The sequence below is a fragment of the Panulirus ornatus genome, chromosome 26, assembly GCF_036320965.1.
Source record: "Panulirus ornatus isolate Po-2019 chromosome 26, ASM3632096v1, whole genome shotgun sequence".
In the NCBI taxonomy this organism is placed as follows: Eukaryota; Metazoa; Arthropoda; class Malacostraca; order Decapoda; family Palinuridae; genus Panulirus; species Panulirus ornatus.
In genome coordinates, this window is record NC_092249.1 from 4,960,225 (window position 1) to 4,979,535 (window position 19,311).

General features: G+C 42.1%; 1 protein-coding gene across 3 annotated transcripts in view; it reads left to right on the forward strand.

The window, feature by feature from the left end:
• The window catches only part of LOC139757416 (uncharacterized), a 79,351-nt gene that overhangs the window by 4,040 nt on the left and 56,000 nt on the right, over positions 1 to 19,311 (forward strand). The window contains exons 2-6 of one of the 3 annotated variants that reach the window (XM_071677898.1): positions 8,504 to 8,557; positions 9,264 to 9,381; positions 10,981 to 11,104; positions 14,832 to 14,990; positions 15,812 to 15,862. In XM_071677898.1, coding sequence (XP_071533999.1) covers positions 8,512 to 8,557; positions 9,264 to 9,381; positions 10,981 to 11,104; positions 14,832 to 14,990; positions 15,812 to 15,862 — 498 coding nt within the window. In that variant the 5' untranslated portion in view covers positions 8,504 to 8,511. The remainder of the gene's footprint in view (positions 1 to 8,503; positions 8,558 to 9,263; positions 9,382 to 10,980; positions 11,105 to 14,831; positions 14,991 to 15,811; positions 15,863 to 19,311) is intronic. The other 2 variants (XM_071677899.1, XM_071677900.1) reach the window with 2 other exon arrangements.

A 19,311-nucleotide genomic window follows, 5' to 3' on the forward strand; every position in this document is an offset into this window, starting at 1 on the left:
TCACATTCCTCCAACGTGAATCAGGAGGCATGAATACTTGTATTGATATTCGATTCAAATGGCCTTACATCACCCACTCGTATTTCTCTTCCGAGTTCTTATTCCTTCCTCTCGCTCAGAGGTACCGAAATGTAGCTATATTTGGTGTGTAGCTAAACTTTGATATTATACAATGGGCGAAGAAAACAGCAGCAACTTCTTTGATATGTGTCCTTGTTCAAAAATACATGCCCAGTGTTATGCTATCACGCGTCGTGTGTGTGTGTGTGTGTGTGTGTGTGTGTGTGTGTGTGTGTACTCGAGAAAAGTACATGTCAAATGTCATAATTGCAATATTAAGTAACTCACTTAAGAGACGTGAAATTGATAAAGTTTTTTGACCCCCGTCATTGCATAAATGTGTATGGTAGGTAGGATATATATATTTTTTTTTTTCTTATAAATTCTATAACTTGGGAGCTTAATGATAGGAATTTCATAGTTTTGAAATGTGTGTATGTAACAAAGAAAGACATAGGGCGTACCCTTTTTTTTTTCTTTGCAGATTATTTGTCCATTTTTTGTTTTACTCTGTATGGAGAAATGCCTCTATTGTTTAAAATTTGCATAGTGCTTTTTGGTAGTTTGATTTTGTGGTGTTTGATACTCTTAACATATTCGTCCTTGCAATTTTTCGTATCAGATCCCGGTAAGTTTGTTATGAAAGATGGTCGAAATTAGTCTGTCCGCTCACTGAAATTGCGCTCAGTAACTGCCTGGGAGGCAGAACAGTCATAGGTGATTGATGGAAATGTTAGAACCGTGTTAGAGGGTTCGACAGGAGTGGCTAATCAGTGCTTAGATTAGCACGATTGGAGGAGAGGGGAGAGGAAGGGGAGGAAGAACAGCAAAGCCTTGTTTAAGTTTACAGCCTTAATTACCTTGAGCAATATCGAGGAAGTAGGGGAATTAAAAGCATGGACAGGTAAGGGTTGAGAAGGGCGGGGAGTGCTGTGTGAGGAGGGGAGAGGTTGCCTAGCATGGAGCATTGGACGAGGCAGGGTTTGGTTATCACTACTGGTGGAGAGGCGAATGTGAGAGCAGGGTGTGCCTATTGGCGTAGGTTGAGGGTGTGTGGGGTGAGGGGGTAGGAGAGTGATGGGGCAGGAGGAGGAGGAGGGGTTAGTGGGGGTGGTAAAGATGGGTGACGGGTTAGTGTGAGCACCGGGAGATATGGACGACCCCGGTTTGAGCGATATGGACGACCCCGGTTTGAGCGATATGGACGACCTCGGTTTGAGCTGAAGCGTTCACGGGAGCCAAGTCCTCCCTCCCTCACCCTCTCGCTCAAGTGACACACATCGCTGTTGAGTATGGTATGAACGCGACCACGTACCGGTACAGGGACGGGATTCTGTACCTGGAGGAGACTATGGACGTTCGTTTATCACGGTGTGAGGGACATGTTGTGTGGGCTGATGTCCATAAGTTATTAGTTGCCTTCATTGAATACACCCTCCCCTTTTCACCCAGAAAATGATTTTGATGTCCCTATGTCTTAAGATTTCCTTCCCTTTTTCTGCTCTCTCCCACGCTTCCCTCCCTCCCTCTTCCTTCCCTCTCCCTCTCTCTCCCTCCCCCACTGTATCGTGAGCAGTACGAGAGGCAGGGACAATTAAGTCCCCTATAATACCAGAGCTCGGTATGCCAGGCCGCCTATATGACACTGGCCTCTATAGCGGCGAACATACCCGCTGGATTTTAATGCGACAGGCCCATGGTCTTCGCTGTATTCTGGATAGCTGTAGTTTCTGAGAGGTTGTTTATATCCCCTGATGTATTTCTTCGAAATGACAGGTGCCACCGACTCTCTGGTCTTGCGAGTGTATTACTAACACGCAATTTGTATCGTGTTCATATCTGTTTTCAGTAAAATAGAAGAGTAATATTGTATCAGCCTTACCTTCGTGTGATTGTTATATCACAATTACTGACTTTAAAAAGACGTTTTGCTGGTTAATCTCATTAACGGCAACAGGGGGAGGAAAAGAGTACAACGGACTGTTTAATTAGACTCGAGGGTTCGTGTCATGACCAGAGTGAATGTTTAACAGCGATAGATCATCTGATATCTAATGTATGATCCACGAAATTGCTGATGTCACCCGGTGATAGATGTGGTGCACCATACGCCTGGTATTATAATGCAAGGTTATTATTACGGTACAGACTTAATGTGGTGTTGTCATGGTTACCTTATCACCGGCTGGTATGTTGGATAATTCACTGACAGGTGTGTGTGTGTGTGTGTTGTGTGTGTGTGTGTGTGTTGTGTGTGTGTGTGTGTGGGTGGGTGGATGGTATACGACACTAACAGTTTGAGACGTGTTGTGAGGAGATGAGGCCCTCACCAAGATAACATACTGACGTGTGTGAGGGGGTGTGTGTGAGGCATCAAGATAACAGGTTGACGTGTGTTGTGAGGCAGGTTGACGTGTAGTGTGAGGGGTGAGGGGATGAGGCATCACCTAGGTGGGTGTGAGGCAAGTGGTCGTGCTAACGCTTAAAGGTCGTACTCAGGGTCGTGCGGGAGGACCGTGCCTTCCTGCTCAAGAGTCGTACTGTCATGCCCAAAGGGGTCGTGAGGCTCACGCTCAGGGTCGTCCCACGGGGATAAAGGTGTCGTACCGTCGTGCTCAAAAGGGGTCGTACGTACAGACGTGCCCCAGAGGGATCGTGCCGTCGCACGTAAGGTGTTAAGTTTTGAGAGAGGTCTCCGTACCTCAGGAGGGTCGGAAGGTCGTGTGGGTAAGATTTTTTTTTAAAAGGACTTCGACCCCGTATTGGCGTCTGAGAGCGTGTGGTGGTGGGGGGGGGGGGGGCGATAAAAGTGTAATGACTGTAATTCTGGAGGTGAACCCCTAGTAGGGGGGGAGGGAGGGGGCCCCCCTGGGGGGTATTGAGCGGCCCTTGTGTGTGTGTGAGGGGGGGGGGGGTGAGTCACGGACGTCCTTGAAAATCCTGGTCGTAAGAGTTGGCTGGTAGGTGTCTTACGACGGCACTAGGACTGTGTCTTACGACGGCACAAGGACTGTGTCTTACGACGGCACAAGGACTGTGTCTTACGACGGCACAAGGACTGTGTCTTACGACGGCCTGCTCTTTGGCGTGAGGGCTGTGTCTCGAGACGACCCGCTCTGTGCCGTGTTACAGAATTACATTAACAATTTCAAAGTCGTTTCCATTCCACCGTTTCATGAGATGCTTCGATGTAATAAAGGACGGTTTGAAAGATCTGTTCGCCTCTTGCTCGTAAACTATTGAAATTCACTTTTACGTTCGCCATCGTTCAGGCATTCCTACGTTCGCTGTCGTTACGAAAATGGCTGATTAAAGTCATGCGACCGAGTCCAGACTTCGATACGATGTGTGAGAAACACTTTTTATCTTTTTTATCAGTATTCGTTCTACGTAGGTGAGGAATGTAGGATACTATTACTGTCATAGACCATCAGGTCTTCTGTTACCTGGCTTTCCCATGTACTGTCCTCCAGCAGGTAACTCTCGTCATAGACCATCAGGTCTTCTGTTATCTGTCCTTCCCATGTACTGTCCTCCAGCAGGTAACTCTCGTCATAGACCATCAGGTCTTCTGTTACCTGGCTTTCCCATGTACTGTCCTCCAGCAGATAACCTCGTCATAGACCATCAGGTCTTCTGTTACCTGGCTTTCCCATGTACTGTCCTCCAGCAGATAACCTCGTCATAGACCATCAGGTCTTCTGTTACCTGGCTTTCCAATGTACTGTCCTCCAGCAGATAACTCTCGTCATAGACCATCAGGTCTTCTGTTACCTGGCTTTCCCATGTACTGTCCTCCAGCAGGTAACTCTCGTCATAGACCATCAGGTCTTCTGTTACCTGGCTTTCCCATGTACTGTCCTCCAGCAGGTAACTCTCGTCATAGACCATCAGGTCTTCTGTTACCTGGCTTTCCCATGGTCTCATGAACAGTGAAATGTCACTGTAATGATAAGAACGAGGACCACCATTGTGTGCATACTGTAGCAAGTGACGGTACGACCCAAGAGCACGACGGTACGACCCAGGAGCACGACGGTACGACCCAGGAGCACGACGGTACGACCCAAGAACACGACGGTACGACCCAAGAGCACGACGGTGCGACCCAAGAGCACGATGGTGCGACCCAAGAACACGACGGTACGACCCAAGAGCACGACGGTACGACCTAATAGCACGAGTGCGACCCAGGAACACGACGGTACGACCCAAGAGCACGACGGTACGACCCAAGAACACGACGGTACGACTCGAGAACACGACAGTACGACCCAAGAGCACGACAGTACGACCCAAGAACACGACGGTACGACCCAAGAGCACGACGGTACGACCCAGGAGCACGACGGTACGACCCAAGAACACGACGGTACGACCCAAGAGCACGAAGGTACGACCTAATAGCACGAGTGCGACCCAGGAACACGACGGTACGACCCAAGAGCACGACGGTACTATCCAAGAGCACGACGGTACGACTCGAGAACACGACAGTACGACCCAAGAGCACGACGGTACGACCCAAGAACACGACGGTACGACCCAAGAGCACGACGGTACGGCCCAAGAACACGACGGTACGACCCAAGAGCACGACGGTACGACCCAGGAGCACGACGGTGCAACCCAAGAGCACGACGGTACGACCCAAGAACACGACGGTACGACCCAAGAGCACGAAGGTACGACCTAATAGCACGAGTGCGACCCAGGAACACGACGGTACGACCCAAGAGCACGACGGTACTATCCAAGAGCACGACGGTACGACTCGAGAACACGACAGTACGACCCAAGAGCACGACGGTACGACCCAAGAGCACGACGGTACGGCCCAAGAACACGACGGTACGACCCAAGAGCACGACGGTACGACCCAGGAGCACGACGGTGCAACCCAAGAGCACGACGGTACGACCCAAGAGCACGAACGGTAGGACGACAGGGGCTCACTGCTTGTGTGCCCCGAGGTTAACACCTTGTGTATTGATCCAGGGAGACGAGGTGTGGCGATCGTCCCACTCTTTCCAGCAGCCGCGTGCCACACGACCCGACGGGTCACAGGGCGTCGCCAACCCGTGTCCTGGATCCACGGGAGGTCGTGGCACGCCCCCTGAGCACGACGACGGTACGACAAGCGCGGTGCCAGCGTATGGGATGCGATGCCCTGGTTTCTGAGTTGGCCGTTTGAGGGGTCAGGTCAGAGTTCAGGCCGTTTCGTATCTACAAGATATCGCACTCTCATGTTCAAGGGTCGTAACGTACGTCGTGCTCAAGGGTCGTACCGTCGTGCTCAAGGGGTCGTACCGTCGTGCTCAAGGGGTCGTAACGTCGTGCTCAAGGGGTCGTACCGTCGTGCTCAAGGGGTCGTAACGTCGTGCTCAAGGGTTGTAACATCGTGCTCAAGGGGTCGTAACGTCGTGCTCAAGGGGTCGTAACGTCGTGCTCAAGGGTCGTACCGTCGTGCTCGATGGGTCGTACCGTCGTGCTCAAGGGGTCGTACCGTCGTGCTCAAGGGTCGTACCGTCCCTTACTACAGTTACACGCATGTATGCAACACACCCTCCACCCTCCACCCCCTTCACACACACACACACACACACACACACCCCTCCTCACCTCATCACACCTCCCCACCCTGGTAGGTGATATGGTTGTTGGTAGACAAAAAGCTGTGAGGCATTAAGGGCAGGTAGTAGCCTCCTCCCCGCGCGCTGTATTGATTATGGTTGGTTGACTCTCGTAGTGACCAGCTGAGATTGACAGTAACCTCGAACGGCTTGAGTTGAATGGGGAGGGAGGCTCTTAGTGTGGGGTTGTTGACGAGCCCCTGGCGTGGGGTTGGGTTTGGGGCTTAGGGCTTTTAGGGGGTTAGGGCCGCAGTTAGCATGTGAGGTTGTGGGAAAGTTCACAAGTTTGAGCTGTGGTGAAGACTGGCCGTTATTGACACGCTTACTCACGCATGTACACCAGTCTTCCTACACACACACACACACACACACACACACACACACACACACACACACAGATGCGTACTGTGAACGTTCAAATCACGTGAGCAAATGATAAAAACAAACCAGAATGCATTTACACATTGAACCTATTAACAAATACACGAACATATCATTCTCCACACTCGCGTGCCCAGGTGTTAGAATATCTTTGGATAAATGTTTATTTGATTCTCTGATTAATCGCACCTGAAACTAACCTCCAGCACTGAACAAAGTAATTCTTTGTTTTGTATTGAATAAGGACAGACTCCATTGCCCACCGCCACACTGTGTGCTGGAACGTTATCGACAAACCCCAAACACCCTCCCAACCTTCACTGGGTAAAAATGAAGAATGAAAGTAATTACTTTGCCTCACAGAAAGCAAGGTTCATTTTTCTTCCTCCTGTGGCAACGGTAATCACCTTTAATGTCGCGAGACACAAAGTTCGTGGTTGCTTTGGTCCTTTCCCCCCACCCCCCTACCGCCCATCACACACACACACACACACACACACACACACACTGCCCTGCTTCGCTCAGTAAAGCCGGTTTGAAGGATGATTAGAATGTGATGGTTATCTAGAAAGGATAAGGGGACTGGAGTGTGGTGAGGAGGGTGCGTGACGAGTGAGGATAGAGTGCGAGGGGGGAAAATGATAGGACTTGGCGGAAGATTAGATGAAAATCTAAGAATGACGATTAGCAGGGATCTAAGAAGGCAAGAAGAACAGGGAGAATGAAATTGAGGAATGGGAAGTACATGAGGGAAAGCAAAGAGACCAAAAGTGATGAATGAGAAGAAAAGCGTTATGAATCAGAAATGCAATTTCTCGGTAATACCTGTGTGTGTGTAACGGAAGGTTTTGTTTGTCGCGAACAAAATTGAATGCGTTGGACCCGGTGTGTGTTCATGCTAATTTTACTGTCCGCCATGAAATTGTTTAGAAGCCTTTTTACATGGTACTGTCCATATGTAAACTGAATAAGTTTGATGTGCCTTTTATAGACATAAAGAAATAAAAAGTTTTTTGAAAACCTAGAGTTGATTATGAGAAAAATAACACTTCATGTTTGGTTAATAAAACAATTTAGACATGAAATTATAACTGGTAAAAGAAATTGTTGAATGTTCATGGTTTCTGTTATAATTCTCTCCTCCGATGTAGTAGCGTGTACTTATATCTTTATTTTCAATCAGCAGTACAGTTAAAAGAAACTATAAATTGGATGCAAGGATGAAAAAAAATATATAGATTGCCTTCTTGCGTGGATTCCACAAACGTCTTTTTATGAGTTATCGGTTCGATCCCACTTAATTAGTGTCACTGACCCCCTCGCCCTTCTTAGTCGAGAGTTCCACGCCATGCTATGGTATCCTCGCCCTTAAGAATTCAGTCCATCCTTGCCATGGCGTTACCATGGACTGTATGTCACTAGTTAGTTGGTATCGTTTGTTTATATTATTGTCTCGGTCACTTGGATACCTAAGGGGTGGGAGGGGAGGCGTCAGGCATGATATGGGTGGATGGAGAAGAGGAGAAAGTATGTTACTGTTTTCTTGTCTAAAATACATTTGTGCTGTTTCCTATCCGGCGGGGTGGCGTCGGGAATGGATGACGGCGAGAAAATATGGAACGGTAATCAAATATATATATATATATATATATATATATATATATATATATATATATATATATATATATATATATATATTTTTTTTTTTTTTTTCATACTATTCGCTATTTCCCGCGATAGCGAGGTAGCGTTAAGAACAGAGGACTGGGCCTTTGAGGGAATATCCTCACCTGGCCCTCTTCTCTGTTCCTTCTTTTGGAAACAACCGAATGATGGCCTTATTTTAGCACCTCCGGTTACCTTCGGCCAATGTTAAATGTCCCATAAGCTGTAAGGCAAATAGTGTTCCTCTGTTGTAAATTCTACCTTCGTTTTGCTGTGCTGTCTTGGAGCTGTGTGTTTGAGTTTTCTGTCGTTCTCCTTAACCTTTTGATTAATAACAAAAATGTTAATGTGTTTGTTTTGTAGTAAATTACGTTAATGAAGTTGTATACATATTTATTTTTTGTCGTTTATATGTTTATATGCATAGGTCTCTTTATGCGTATGTCTCTTTTGGTGTCGTTTGCCTGTGTTGCTTTATGTAATTTATCATTGTTTTCATTTACTTTTTGGTGTCGTAGTTTTATGTTTAAATTTTCTTTTGCTGGTCCTGTCGTGCACCAGGGTTCTGGCTTATATGTTTGTGTTATATATTGCCCTTTTAAGTTGTACAACTTGGTGGCATTATTGAAATTTGCTTAAGTTGTCGTTTAATAGAATTATTATTCATTAGTGTAGTGGAGTATTATCTGTGATATCGTTTAGGCGGAATTTTCTGTAGTCTAATGAGGTTTTTCGTTGACCTTATATACTCCCTCTTTTTGCAGGTGTCACAATGAAGGAGCGACAGCTCGTCCTAATGGTCATTTTTGTCGTCGCTAGTAAGTATGAGGATGAATTGTTGTTGCTGGGTAAGTTACATATTTAGTAACCAACTTATGGTCGCACAAACGATCGTGATAACTAAGTCAGGGTCGTATTAGCAGGCGTAGTTAAGATCACACTAACAGCTATACCTAAAAGCAGTTAAGATCATACTAACAGCTTTACTTAAAAGAGTAGTTAAGATCAAAGTAACAGCCATAGTCTAGAGCGTTGTTGAGATCGCACTAACAGCTATACTTAAAAGCAGTTAAGATCGCACTAACAGCTATACTTAAAAGCAGTTACGATCGCACTAACAGCTATACTTAAAAGCATAGTTAAGATCACAGTAATAGACGTATATAAGGGCGTAGTTATAATCATACTAATAGCTATACTTACGGGCATAATTAAGATCTCACTAACAGCCATAGTTAAGAGCGTAGTTAAGATCACACTAACAGCCTTAGTTAAAGGCACAGTTAAGACTACACTAACAACCATAGTTAAGATTATGTAACCAGCCACATTTGAAGTCACAATGAACAGCTGTATTATCCAACTTGATATCACACTTGACACAAGAAGTTAAGGCCACACTTAACAACCATAGATGCTATCAGTACTCATCACCACCATCAAGCAGTAACAACTCACCACCAACAACCAGAAACAACTTACTGCCAGGAACGACAACCAACCCACTCCATTTCTCTCATTCAGTAGTAGCGCCATCAGTGGAGGGCAACTTCCTGGCTGATGGGTGGGCGAGCCTCTCCTCCCAGGCAAAAGATGCCTTCCAAAATGTGGGCGAGTCCTTTAAATCCACGCAGCACTACCTGTGAGTACCGTAGGCTCCTAGAGCTGGGACCCAGCAAACCTATGTGATCTGTTTTCCCAGAAGTGGTGCAAAGGTACATAGGTGCTTAATCTGACCCCTAGGGATGGAAATGGGGTTAAAAAAAAAATGGTAGGTAGATAGATAGATAGGGCAATTCATAAAATAATAGATACACGGGCAGGTTGTTCAAATACAGATATGTGCTTACAGATTTAGCTGTTAAACCCTTTAGCTCTTCATTTGTAACCGCAAGGCTACTATAACACTATTGCCACTGTAATCAAGTTTAACAGTGTGGCTGCTATAGCAGAGAAGCTAGTGACAACACTGTCCACTATAAGGTGGCCCTTTGCTAGAATTTTGCCTTCAATTGGTATGGTCCACTGTGGTAGAGTGGGCCACTGTAAAAGGTTCACCTGTCATAAAATGGGCCAGTTTAAACAGTGATACACCTTAACTGTGACTCATTATACTTTTGTGCCTGATTGTAATGACATGACTCATTATAATGGAGGGGCTCTCTATACTCATGTGGTTGATGCTTTCCGTAGCACTATAACCTACTTAGTGAGAGATGCTACAACAGTATGGTGGATCATAGCCTTATATGCCATTATAATGGTTGTGAGCTAAGACACTATGATATGTTATAAGAGGGACATCTGCACATGACAGTACAACCCTTGAGCATAACGGGGCGAGTTTAGGTATGATTTGTTTAACGTAACTCCAACTCATTAGCTTATGCCATTACCCAAAGATCAATTAACCATGCTTAAGGGCCTTTAGATTTGTGTTCAAGGGTTTCGCCATCTTACTCAAGGATCGTACCATCATGTTCAAGGATCCTACCATAGTACTCAGTCAAGGGTTGTGTTCAGAGATTGTAATGTCGTGTTCAGGGGTGGAAATAAAGGTAAAACAAGATAGACCATGACTGTTAAGGTGATGAGCAATAATAATGTTAAAAAATCTAAAATATCTTCTACTGTTTGATATAATTGCTGAAGCCTGATGAAGTGACAAAAATCAGCAGCTTCAGAATCATTGTACTGGAGGCAGATACCCTATGTGACCGAATACTGAACGTATAAACGATAAAAAAACCTATTGGCAGTATACATTCCACCTGAGATCAACGATATATGCTGGGCTGCTAACTTATTCACCGGTTTAGCACTTACGTATTGATCCTTCCTGAGCTGACCCACTTATCTCTAAGTGTGCTTTAAGTCTGAGGCATGAGTTTATCCGATAGGTGTTTCATGAATGCTAGAGAGAATAGTGGTTGTGTTTTTTCCAAAAGCTCACTTACTTGGAATTGGCCAGAAGTGAGACCTTTCTTTACTCAGTAATCTTACAGTGATTTCCTTTTATCATATATATTTTTGTATTCTGTAAAAACTTATAAATATCGATAGGATAGCATTTAACACAACATAATAATACTGGACAAGTGTGGTTACAGGAATAATCTTGATAATGTTTTTCTTGGATGTTATAGTAGATATTGCTAAGTAAAAGAGTAAAAGAGAGTATTAAAACAAAGAAATAATTAAATGCTTGTTTTATCAGTCTAACTCTCAGTTTATCCCCAAGGGAGAAGAAGTTCAAGGAGCTGTCAGAGAAGGTGAAGGAGTGGCTGAATCAGAAGAGTTTCAAAACTGCGACTGCTGATGAGTTGCTCAGAGATATACCTGAAGATGGGTGGAAGGAAATTGAGGTATAAGGCTGTTTTATTGCTACATATATAAACTTTTACCTCCCTTCCAGAGGATCCCTTTCTATGGGGCTCTGCAGTGCTTAGGAACTTTCCATGTCCTTTGTGTTGGACCATTGGTAAATGTGTGATGATGAGTGTGTGTCTGTGTGGAATGAGCACAGGACAAATAAGGAGTGTGTTTCCAATGTCTTCTAAGTGGAAGTTGCATCTTCAGCGTGAGGGGTCATATGATATGTTGAATTAGCGTTTGTAACACTAGAAATGTAACTCGTACATGTCTGGAGAGTGTAGTTCCAGATGACTGTTTATGTTATGGGTTGATGTTTAAGACTGTTGAAAGACCACTTGTTTATTGCATGTTTGGCCATTTCACTGAGTTTCTCACTGTTATATGTGTTTGGAGAGTGGGGGATCTGTGAGTTTGGGACATCGAAGTGTGAGGCATAGGTAATTTTTTAATATACTTTGTGTTTGGTGGTTGGTTATGGAGTGGTTATGGGAAGTGAATACTTAGCATATTGAGGTGAGATTGTATTGGAAGTATTTTCTTTTGGTGCAGTTGTTGAAAGGTTGCTATTGTATAACATCCATTAATTACTTTGAGTGCTCTTCATTATGTTAATGTGGCTTGGAGCTTTGTTATATTTGCTTTTGATGAGGTGGGTAACCAGGCAGGTGAGGCATGGTTTTGGATGGAGAGGAGGAATTGTTGTAAAAGATACAGAAGCATTCTTTTCTTCACTAAATCTGGTAGTTACTAATAAGTTGTTTGAGGATGTTTATGGTGTTTTTGTTGATGTTTGTGGTGCAAGGAGTGACTGTCAAGTATGAGTTGTGTGTGAAGCCTTGTATAGTTAGAATTTTGTTAAGTAGAAGTGGTTGACTATTCAGAATGGTGGGAGAGTGCTGGTTGAATTCATTCCTGTCGGGTTAAGAGGATGTCAGCAGTTTTCTGTTGGGATGTAGACATTCTGTTTTGAGTGAGCAAGTGTTCTAATTGTCTGATATATTATATTTTTGTTGCTGCCTTACTAGTGTCATGGTGCTGCGATGCGATTGTCAGGTCGTCTGCATACAAAAGGCCTTTCAAGTGGTGATGTGAGGTCATGTAGGAAGAGAATGAAAAGGGTTATAGAAAGAACTTCTTGGCAACTCCACTTTAGAGGCTGAGTGTTTTGGAAGTGAAGCCCTTGAGAATCACTCTGCCTTGGCAACCAGTTATGAACCGACTACTTTTTCAGTTGAGGGTAATGTCTAATTAGATATTGTGTGAGGATGTATTGGGGATGATGCCATGTGAGCTTTATATATTATTTGCCGCTTATATTGCCACTTATCCCTGGGAATAGGGAAGAAAGAATACTTCCCTTGCATTCCCAGCATGTCATAGAAGGCAACTAAAGGGGATGGGAGTGGGGGCTAGAAACCCTCCCTTTCTTGTGTTTTTACTCTTTTAAAAGGGGAAACAGGAATCATGTGGGGAGTGCTCATCCTCCTTGAAGGCTCAGATTGGGGTGTCTAAATGTGTGTGGATGTAACCAAGATGAGAAAAAAGGATAGGTAGTATGTTTGAGGAAAGGAACCTGGATGTTTTGGCTGTGAGTGAAACGAAGCTCAAGGGTAAAGGGGAAGAGCAAAGGAAGGAGTAGCATTACTCCTGAAGCAGGAGTTGTGGGAGTATGTGTAAGAAAGTAAACTCTAGATTGATATCGGTAAAATTGAAAGTGGATAGAGAGAGATGGGTGATTATTGGTGCCTATGCACCTGGTCATGAGAAGAAAGATCATGAGAGGCAATTGTTTCGGGAGCAGCTGAGTGGGTGTGTTAGCAGCTTTGATGGACGAGACCGGGTTATAGTGATGGGTGACTTGAATGCAAAGGTGAGTTATGTGGCAGTTTAGGGAGTAATTGGTGCACATGGGGTGTTCAGTGTTGTAAATGGAAATGGTGAAGAGCTTGTAGATTTATGTGCTGAAAAAGGACAGGTGATTGGGAATACCTGGTTTAAAAAGAGAGATATACATAAGTATATGTATGTAAGTAGGAGAGATGGCCAGAGAGCGTTATTGGATTATGGGTTAATTGATAGGCTGTTAATTACATGTTAATTAATGTGCTGAGAGGGGCAACTGGAAGCATATCTGATCATTATCTTATGGAGGTGAAGGTGAAGATATGTAGAGGTTTTTAGAAAGAAGAGAGAATTTTGGGGTGAAGAGAGTGGTGAGAGTAAGCGAGCTTGGAAAAGAGATTTGTGTGAGGAAGTACCAGGAGAGATTGTGTGCAGAATGGAAAAAGGTGAGAGCAAATGACATAAGGGGAGTAGGGGAGGAATGGGATGTATTTAGGGAAGCAGTGATGGCTTGTGCAAAAGATGCCTATGGCATGAGAAAGGTGGGAGGTGGGCAGATTAGAAAGGGTAGTGAGTGGTGGGATGAAAAAGTAAGATTGTTAGTGAAAGAGAAGACAGAGGCATTTGGATGATTTTTGCAGGGAAATAGTGCAAATGACTGGGAGATGTATAAAAGAAAAAGGCAAGAGGTCAAGAGAAAGGTGCAAGAGGTGAAAAAGAGGGCAAATGAGAGTTGGGGTGAAAGAGTATCATTATATTTTAGGGAAATAAAAGGATGTTTTGGAAGGAGGTAAATAAAGTGCGTAAGACAAAACAGTAAATGGAAACATCAGTGAAGGGGGCAAATGGGGAGGTAATAACAAGTAGTAGTGAAGTGAGAGGGAGATGGAGTGAGTATTTTGAAGGTTTGTTGAATGTGTTTGATGATAGAGTAGCAGATGTAGGGTGTTTTGGTCGAGATGGTGTGCGAAGTGAGAGGGTCAAGGAGAATGATTTGGTAAACAGAGAAGAGGTATTGAAAGCTTTGCAGAAGATGAAAACTGACAAGGTGATGGGTTTGAATGGTATTGCAGTGGAATTTATTAAAAAATGGGGTGACTGTTGTTGTTTACTGGTTGGTGAGGATATTCAGTGTATGTATGGTTCATGGTGAAGTGCCTGAGGATTGGCAGAATGCATGTATAGTGCCATTGTACAAAGGCAAAGGGGATAAAGGTGAGTGTTCAAATTACAGAGGTATAAGTTTGTTGAGTATTCCTGGGAAACTATATGTAAGGCTATTGATCGAGAGGGTCAAGGCATGTACAGAGCATCAGATTGGGGAGGTGCAGTGTAGTTTCAGAAGTGGGAGATGAAGGGTGGATCAGGTGTTTGCTTCGAAGAATGTATGTGAGAAATACTTAGAAAAGCAGATGGGATTGTATGTAGCATTTATCCAGTTGGATAGAGGGAAGTGGGCTGAAGGGTCTCCCATTTTCCCTCTGTTTCTTGGGCAATCAGAGGCTGATTTTTGTGGAACTGCCTCAAGGCATTTGTTCAGGATTGTGCTCTGTCATTGGAAAGGGGAATTAAAAAAGGAAGTTCTGCAGCTTGGAATCCAAAATAAGTGGGAACAGTAGCAGTTTCTCAAAGGGAGGAGCAGTGGTTTTGAGAAATTCCTTCTTCATGAAATCTAGGTCAAGCAGGAATGGGAACTGTTACGCAATGAGGAGAGGTGTTACAGATAAAAGTTAAGCTAAAATATACTTACAAACATTTTATGTAAATGTAAAATGAAAAACAAAGAAAATAACTGGTTGTGCCTTCCATTACTTTCCCTTCTCAAATCCTCATTCATTATATGTTATAGACTCAAATAATTTGTGTCCTTTACAGCCAGCTTTACTGATGACAGCTAACAAATCAGAGATTGCGAAACTCATTGAAATTGGTGAGGGGAAAATTCCTGAGAGGTTTCTGGATGAACTGGAACGTCTGTTGATTATGAGGTTATCGGATGAAGAAGCCATTAACATTGCCCAAGCTGCTGAGAAGGTGAGTTTTGCGATGAATGGTACTGATCATCTTTTTCAGGCTTAGAACTTTAAAGGCAATATGGATTTTTTTCAGAAATTTCTTATGTATTTTGATTTCATTTGTGGATATAGCATATTATTTCAGGTAATATCCTCTCCATCAGTCATTCTAAGTGTTATTTGTCAAGTTTGTTGTGATTAAAATGTTTACATGCTTCTGATTGATTGCTTCAGTTAGCACCAAGGACATACAAAATATTCTGGTTATTTTTCATAAAGTATTTCAATTATATCCTGGAGTTCCAAGTACACTTCAACACTTATAGTTACTTCTTGTAGCACCTTGAAACAAGCAGTTACAGTTCATTCTGAAGATCTTGTTTCATTAGGTATTAAGTACCCACCACTGTGATCAACCACTTATAGATATTTTTTGTCTTGTCACACAGACTAACATAATTCAAAGAATTCATTGCAATTAGCATTGCATGCAAGTATTTCCAGTTAGTTTGCAGTCACTCGTGCATCTGTGTGGCTTAAAGATATTTTACTTTTACAGTTTGCTGTAAGTTTGTTACTTCTTGTACATCTTACCTCTGAGGAATGAATTAATCTTTATTTACCATTCCCAAGAAGCAGGATATTAACATAGTGTTTCATTCCGATGAAATTTATTGTTGGTAGATTAACAACATTCCTTAATAGTAACTAAAGATTATCAATATTATTGTAATAGTCAACTGGTGTATGTGTAGCTTACAAATATACTTTGATGTTTTGCAAACTCATACCCTTTAAAATATATCATAAATGTTCCTCATTAGTGGTACTTTTTGGCAGTGCGGTAAGCCGTTTAAAAGAGAAAGGGCTACATCGACAAACGGGTGTAAGGTAGTGCAGTCTTTATTATCTGCATGGATCATGCCACTGTATTCTGGGGAATCATAGTGCTAGGTTTATACTGTAGATAGCTTGCATTAGCATGATTTAAAGATACTTTTTGCTGATATCTGTACTTAACGCATGATGTTACAGTAAGTTTATTGCATGTGCATGGGACAAGGTAGTTGTAAGTATGGAATATGGACGTAACAGTATGGGTGTGAGATAAGATTTTGTGCATGTAGGTCACTTTAATGGTGTGTGTCAGACTGGGATGTTAAAAGTGAATGCAAGTAAGAGCAAGTTTCTTGTCGACAGAGATGCAAATTTTTAGTATAACATTAGCTTAAGAAGAGAAGACTTAGTTTTAATGAATTTAAATCACTGGGAGTTATGATCAACAGGGATGTTAACGAGAAGCCGTAAGGTAAGAATTGATTCATGTAAGGAAGAAAACTTAAAGTAGTACCGAGACTTTTGGTGTACGGGAAGAAGTTAACTGTGGGGTGTGCAATAAACTTGTGTGATGGAATGCTTCTTCCATTTCTTGTGCATGATGTGAAGCTTTAGTTTTCCTAGGTTTGTATTGGTAATAGATAAGAGCATCAGAATTGTATAAGTTTCATGTTACAATTGGGATAAAAGAATAACTGGACAAAAGATTAAAGTTGTGAGAAAATTATGGTATATTATGGGGATGGGGAGAAAAATACTTCCCACATAATCCCTGCATGTCGTAAAAGGTGACTAAAATGAGAGGGGTACTGGAAATCCTCCTCTCCAGATTTTACTTTTCCAAGAGAAGGAACAGAGAAGGGGGCCAAAAGAGGATTTTCCTTTTAGGCTCAGTCCTCTGTTCTTAATGCTACTTCGCTAATGTGGGAAATGGCAAATATGTATGAAAAAATTAGTCCTCTCCTTTCAGGCCTAGAAAGTCCATAAGAGATAGTGTGGTGTTAACACACAAAATTCTTTACCTTAGAAACATGGGAGTAACGTGGTCAGTAATGTGTCTGGTTACTATTAGCTTAGCCAGCTTATGATGAGATGGTGTCCATTTGAAGCTAGGTTGACTCAGTACATCCCACATAAACTAGTTTGAAGCTGGGCTTTCATCAGGTGACCATAGGGTTTAGAGAAGAATGTTATAGTTACTTGGCCATAAGTACTTCATGAGTATGATGCACATTATGGCCATGTAGGATGAACGGTAGGCCTTAGATAGATGAGAAAAATCTGTGGTAGTATTTAAGAAAGAACAGTACAAGAAGATGATGTAGACTGGAAAACAGAAGGACATACTTAGTGAATGAACTTGTTATTGGTGAGGATGCCAGGGAAATTAATTTCTATTATTTGTATTACATATAAGCTATATATGAGCTGAGAGATGTGAATGATTTTAGTTTCATTATATAAACTTAGCATGCAGTGTGAATATGGAGAAGTGCTTCAATTTGTGTAGAAGGCTTTGTTTAGTAATTTGTTAAGATTTTTATATCTACTTAACTGCTTATGTTATACACTTAATGTCATTAAAACTCATATCTTATGAATGATATTACATATCAAATGACTATATCCCTTGCTTCCTTATACATGTAACCTCTTAGGTAGATGTAGTTACTGAAACCACAGCTATTTTGCACTGCTCCAACAGTCTGTAATGTGTTTTAGGTTAAGTTTATCCCTTGAATCTATGAATGCCTAATATATGATTATAAGAATCATTGTCTTAGGGTACGGCTGATTTTTTCCTTTAAATCACTGCCTTACACTTAACTATATTATTGCATTGTCTCACAAAAACTTTTATTGTAACATATACAGTCAGTATTATGTTTGTGAGTACATATGTTACAAACACAGGGAAGAGAGTGATATGCTTTTTGTAAGAAGTATTATAATAGTTTGCACTCAATGTTTGCCTCAGGTAGCTTTGTTAGTGCCCTCCTAATTACAGTGTAAGACCTATAATTGATAGCCCAGTGTTGTTTTCAGCAGCCTCTGTCTAGTGCTGATTTGACTAATGTGCCAACTTTAACATGCATTTCAGTACCTATAAGAGAGGAAACACATGACAATTTGATTTGAATTCCTTCACCAGTAATGTTCACACATTCATATTTGACTTCAGAGACAAATATGCTAAAGTCAAGTCTCAGGATATTGAGGGCATATAATGACAACAAAGAATCAGTGATGATGAACCTGTCCTCCACCACTGTGTTTTCCCACATATTACTGATACTTTGTTTCCATTTCATTCAGGAGGTATCATTCTACATTATGCTGTCTCCAGTCTTAATTACATTAAGCTATTCTGCCTTAACATCATATTCCACATATTCCTGATGTGTTATATATGTACAACACAGCAGAGTATTCTTTTGTAAACATATTTAAAAAAAATTTTGCTCCCCAGTTGGTAAGAGGACATACTCTTTTTGCTGTGTTCTTAGTTTACGGCACTGTAGGTGTTTGCTCAAGACACCTGAGAGTGCCATTCATACATGCAAGCTTCTTTGTTCAAGATGCCTGAGAGTGTCATTCATAAATGCAAGTTTCTCATAAGAGGAGTGTCCTGTACGTAAACAAGTTTGGGAGGTATCACTGTTGGGATAAAATTCTTGCCCTTTGATGTACATTCTTTCCTTCAGTCTAGTGCTATGTATGTGATTTAATTCATATTTAAGTTCTCTACTTTTACTTCACTATTTGTAATGACATGAAAATAACCAGAACTTCACAGATGATATTCTTTAATACATGGTAGTATGTACATTCTTATACATTCTCTACATCAAGATGGAGTGTTGGAATTTAGATTTACCCACTTGACTTCCCTCATAGTCATGGGGAATGGTATGGGATGAGGGAAGTCTACTGGGGTAAAAGGAGGTTACAAGAATAAAAATGGCATAATGGAGGATATGAGAAAAAATATATCCAAAGAAATTAAGAATGACAGAGAGGAAGAGTATCACGCTGAAAAAATTATACATTAGAGAAGAAGAGAGATAGTGCTGAAAGGAGAATACTAGAAAAAGAGAAATACATGTAGGAATTTGATATTTTTAAAGAAAGGACTTATGGTTGTAGGAATTAGAGATTATTTATTTATTTTTTTTTTATCTTGCTTTGTTGCTGTCTCCCGCATTAGCGAGGTAGCGCAAGGAAACAGATGAAAGAATGGCCCAACCCACCCACATACACATGTATATACATACACGTCCACACACACAAATATACATACCTATACATCTCAATGTACACATATATATACACACACAGACATATACATATATACACATTAGAGATATTGGTAGAATTTACAAAAGTTAGAAGAAATTGTAGATATTGTTTTTAGTTGGAATTATAAATATGGGGAATAGGGGAAGATTAGGAATTAGAAATACAGTATAAAAAGAACAGAGAATATCAAAAGGCATGATTTT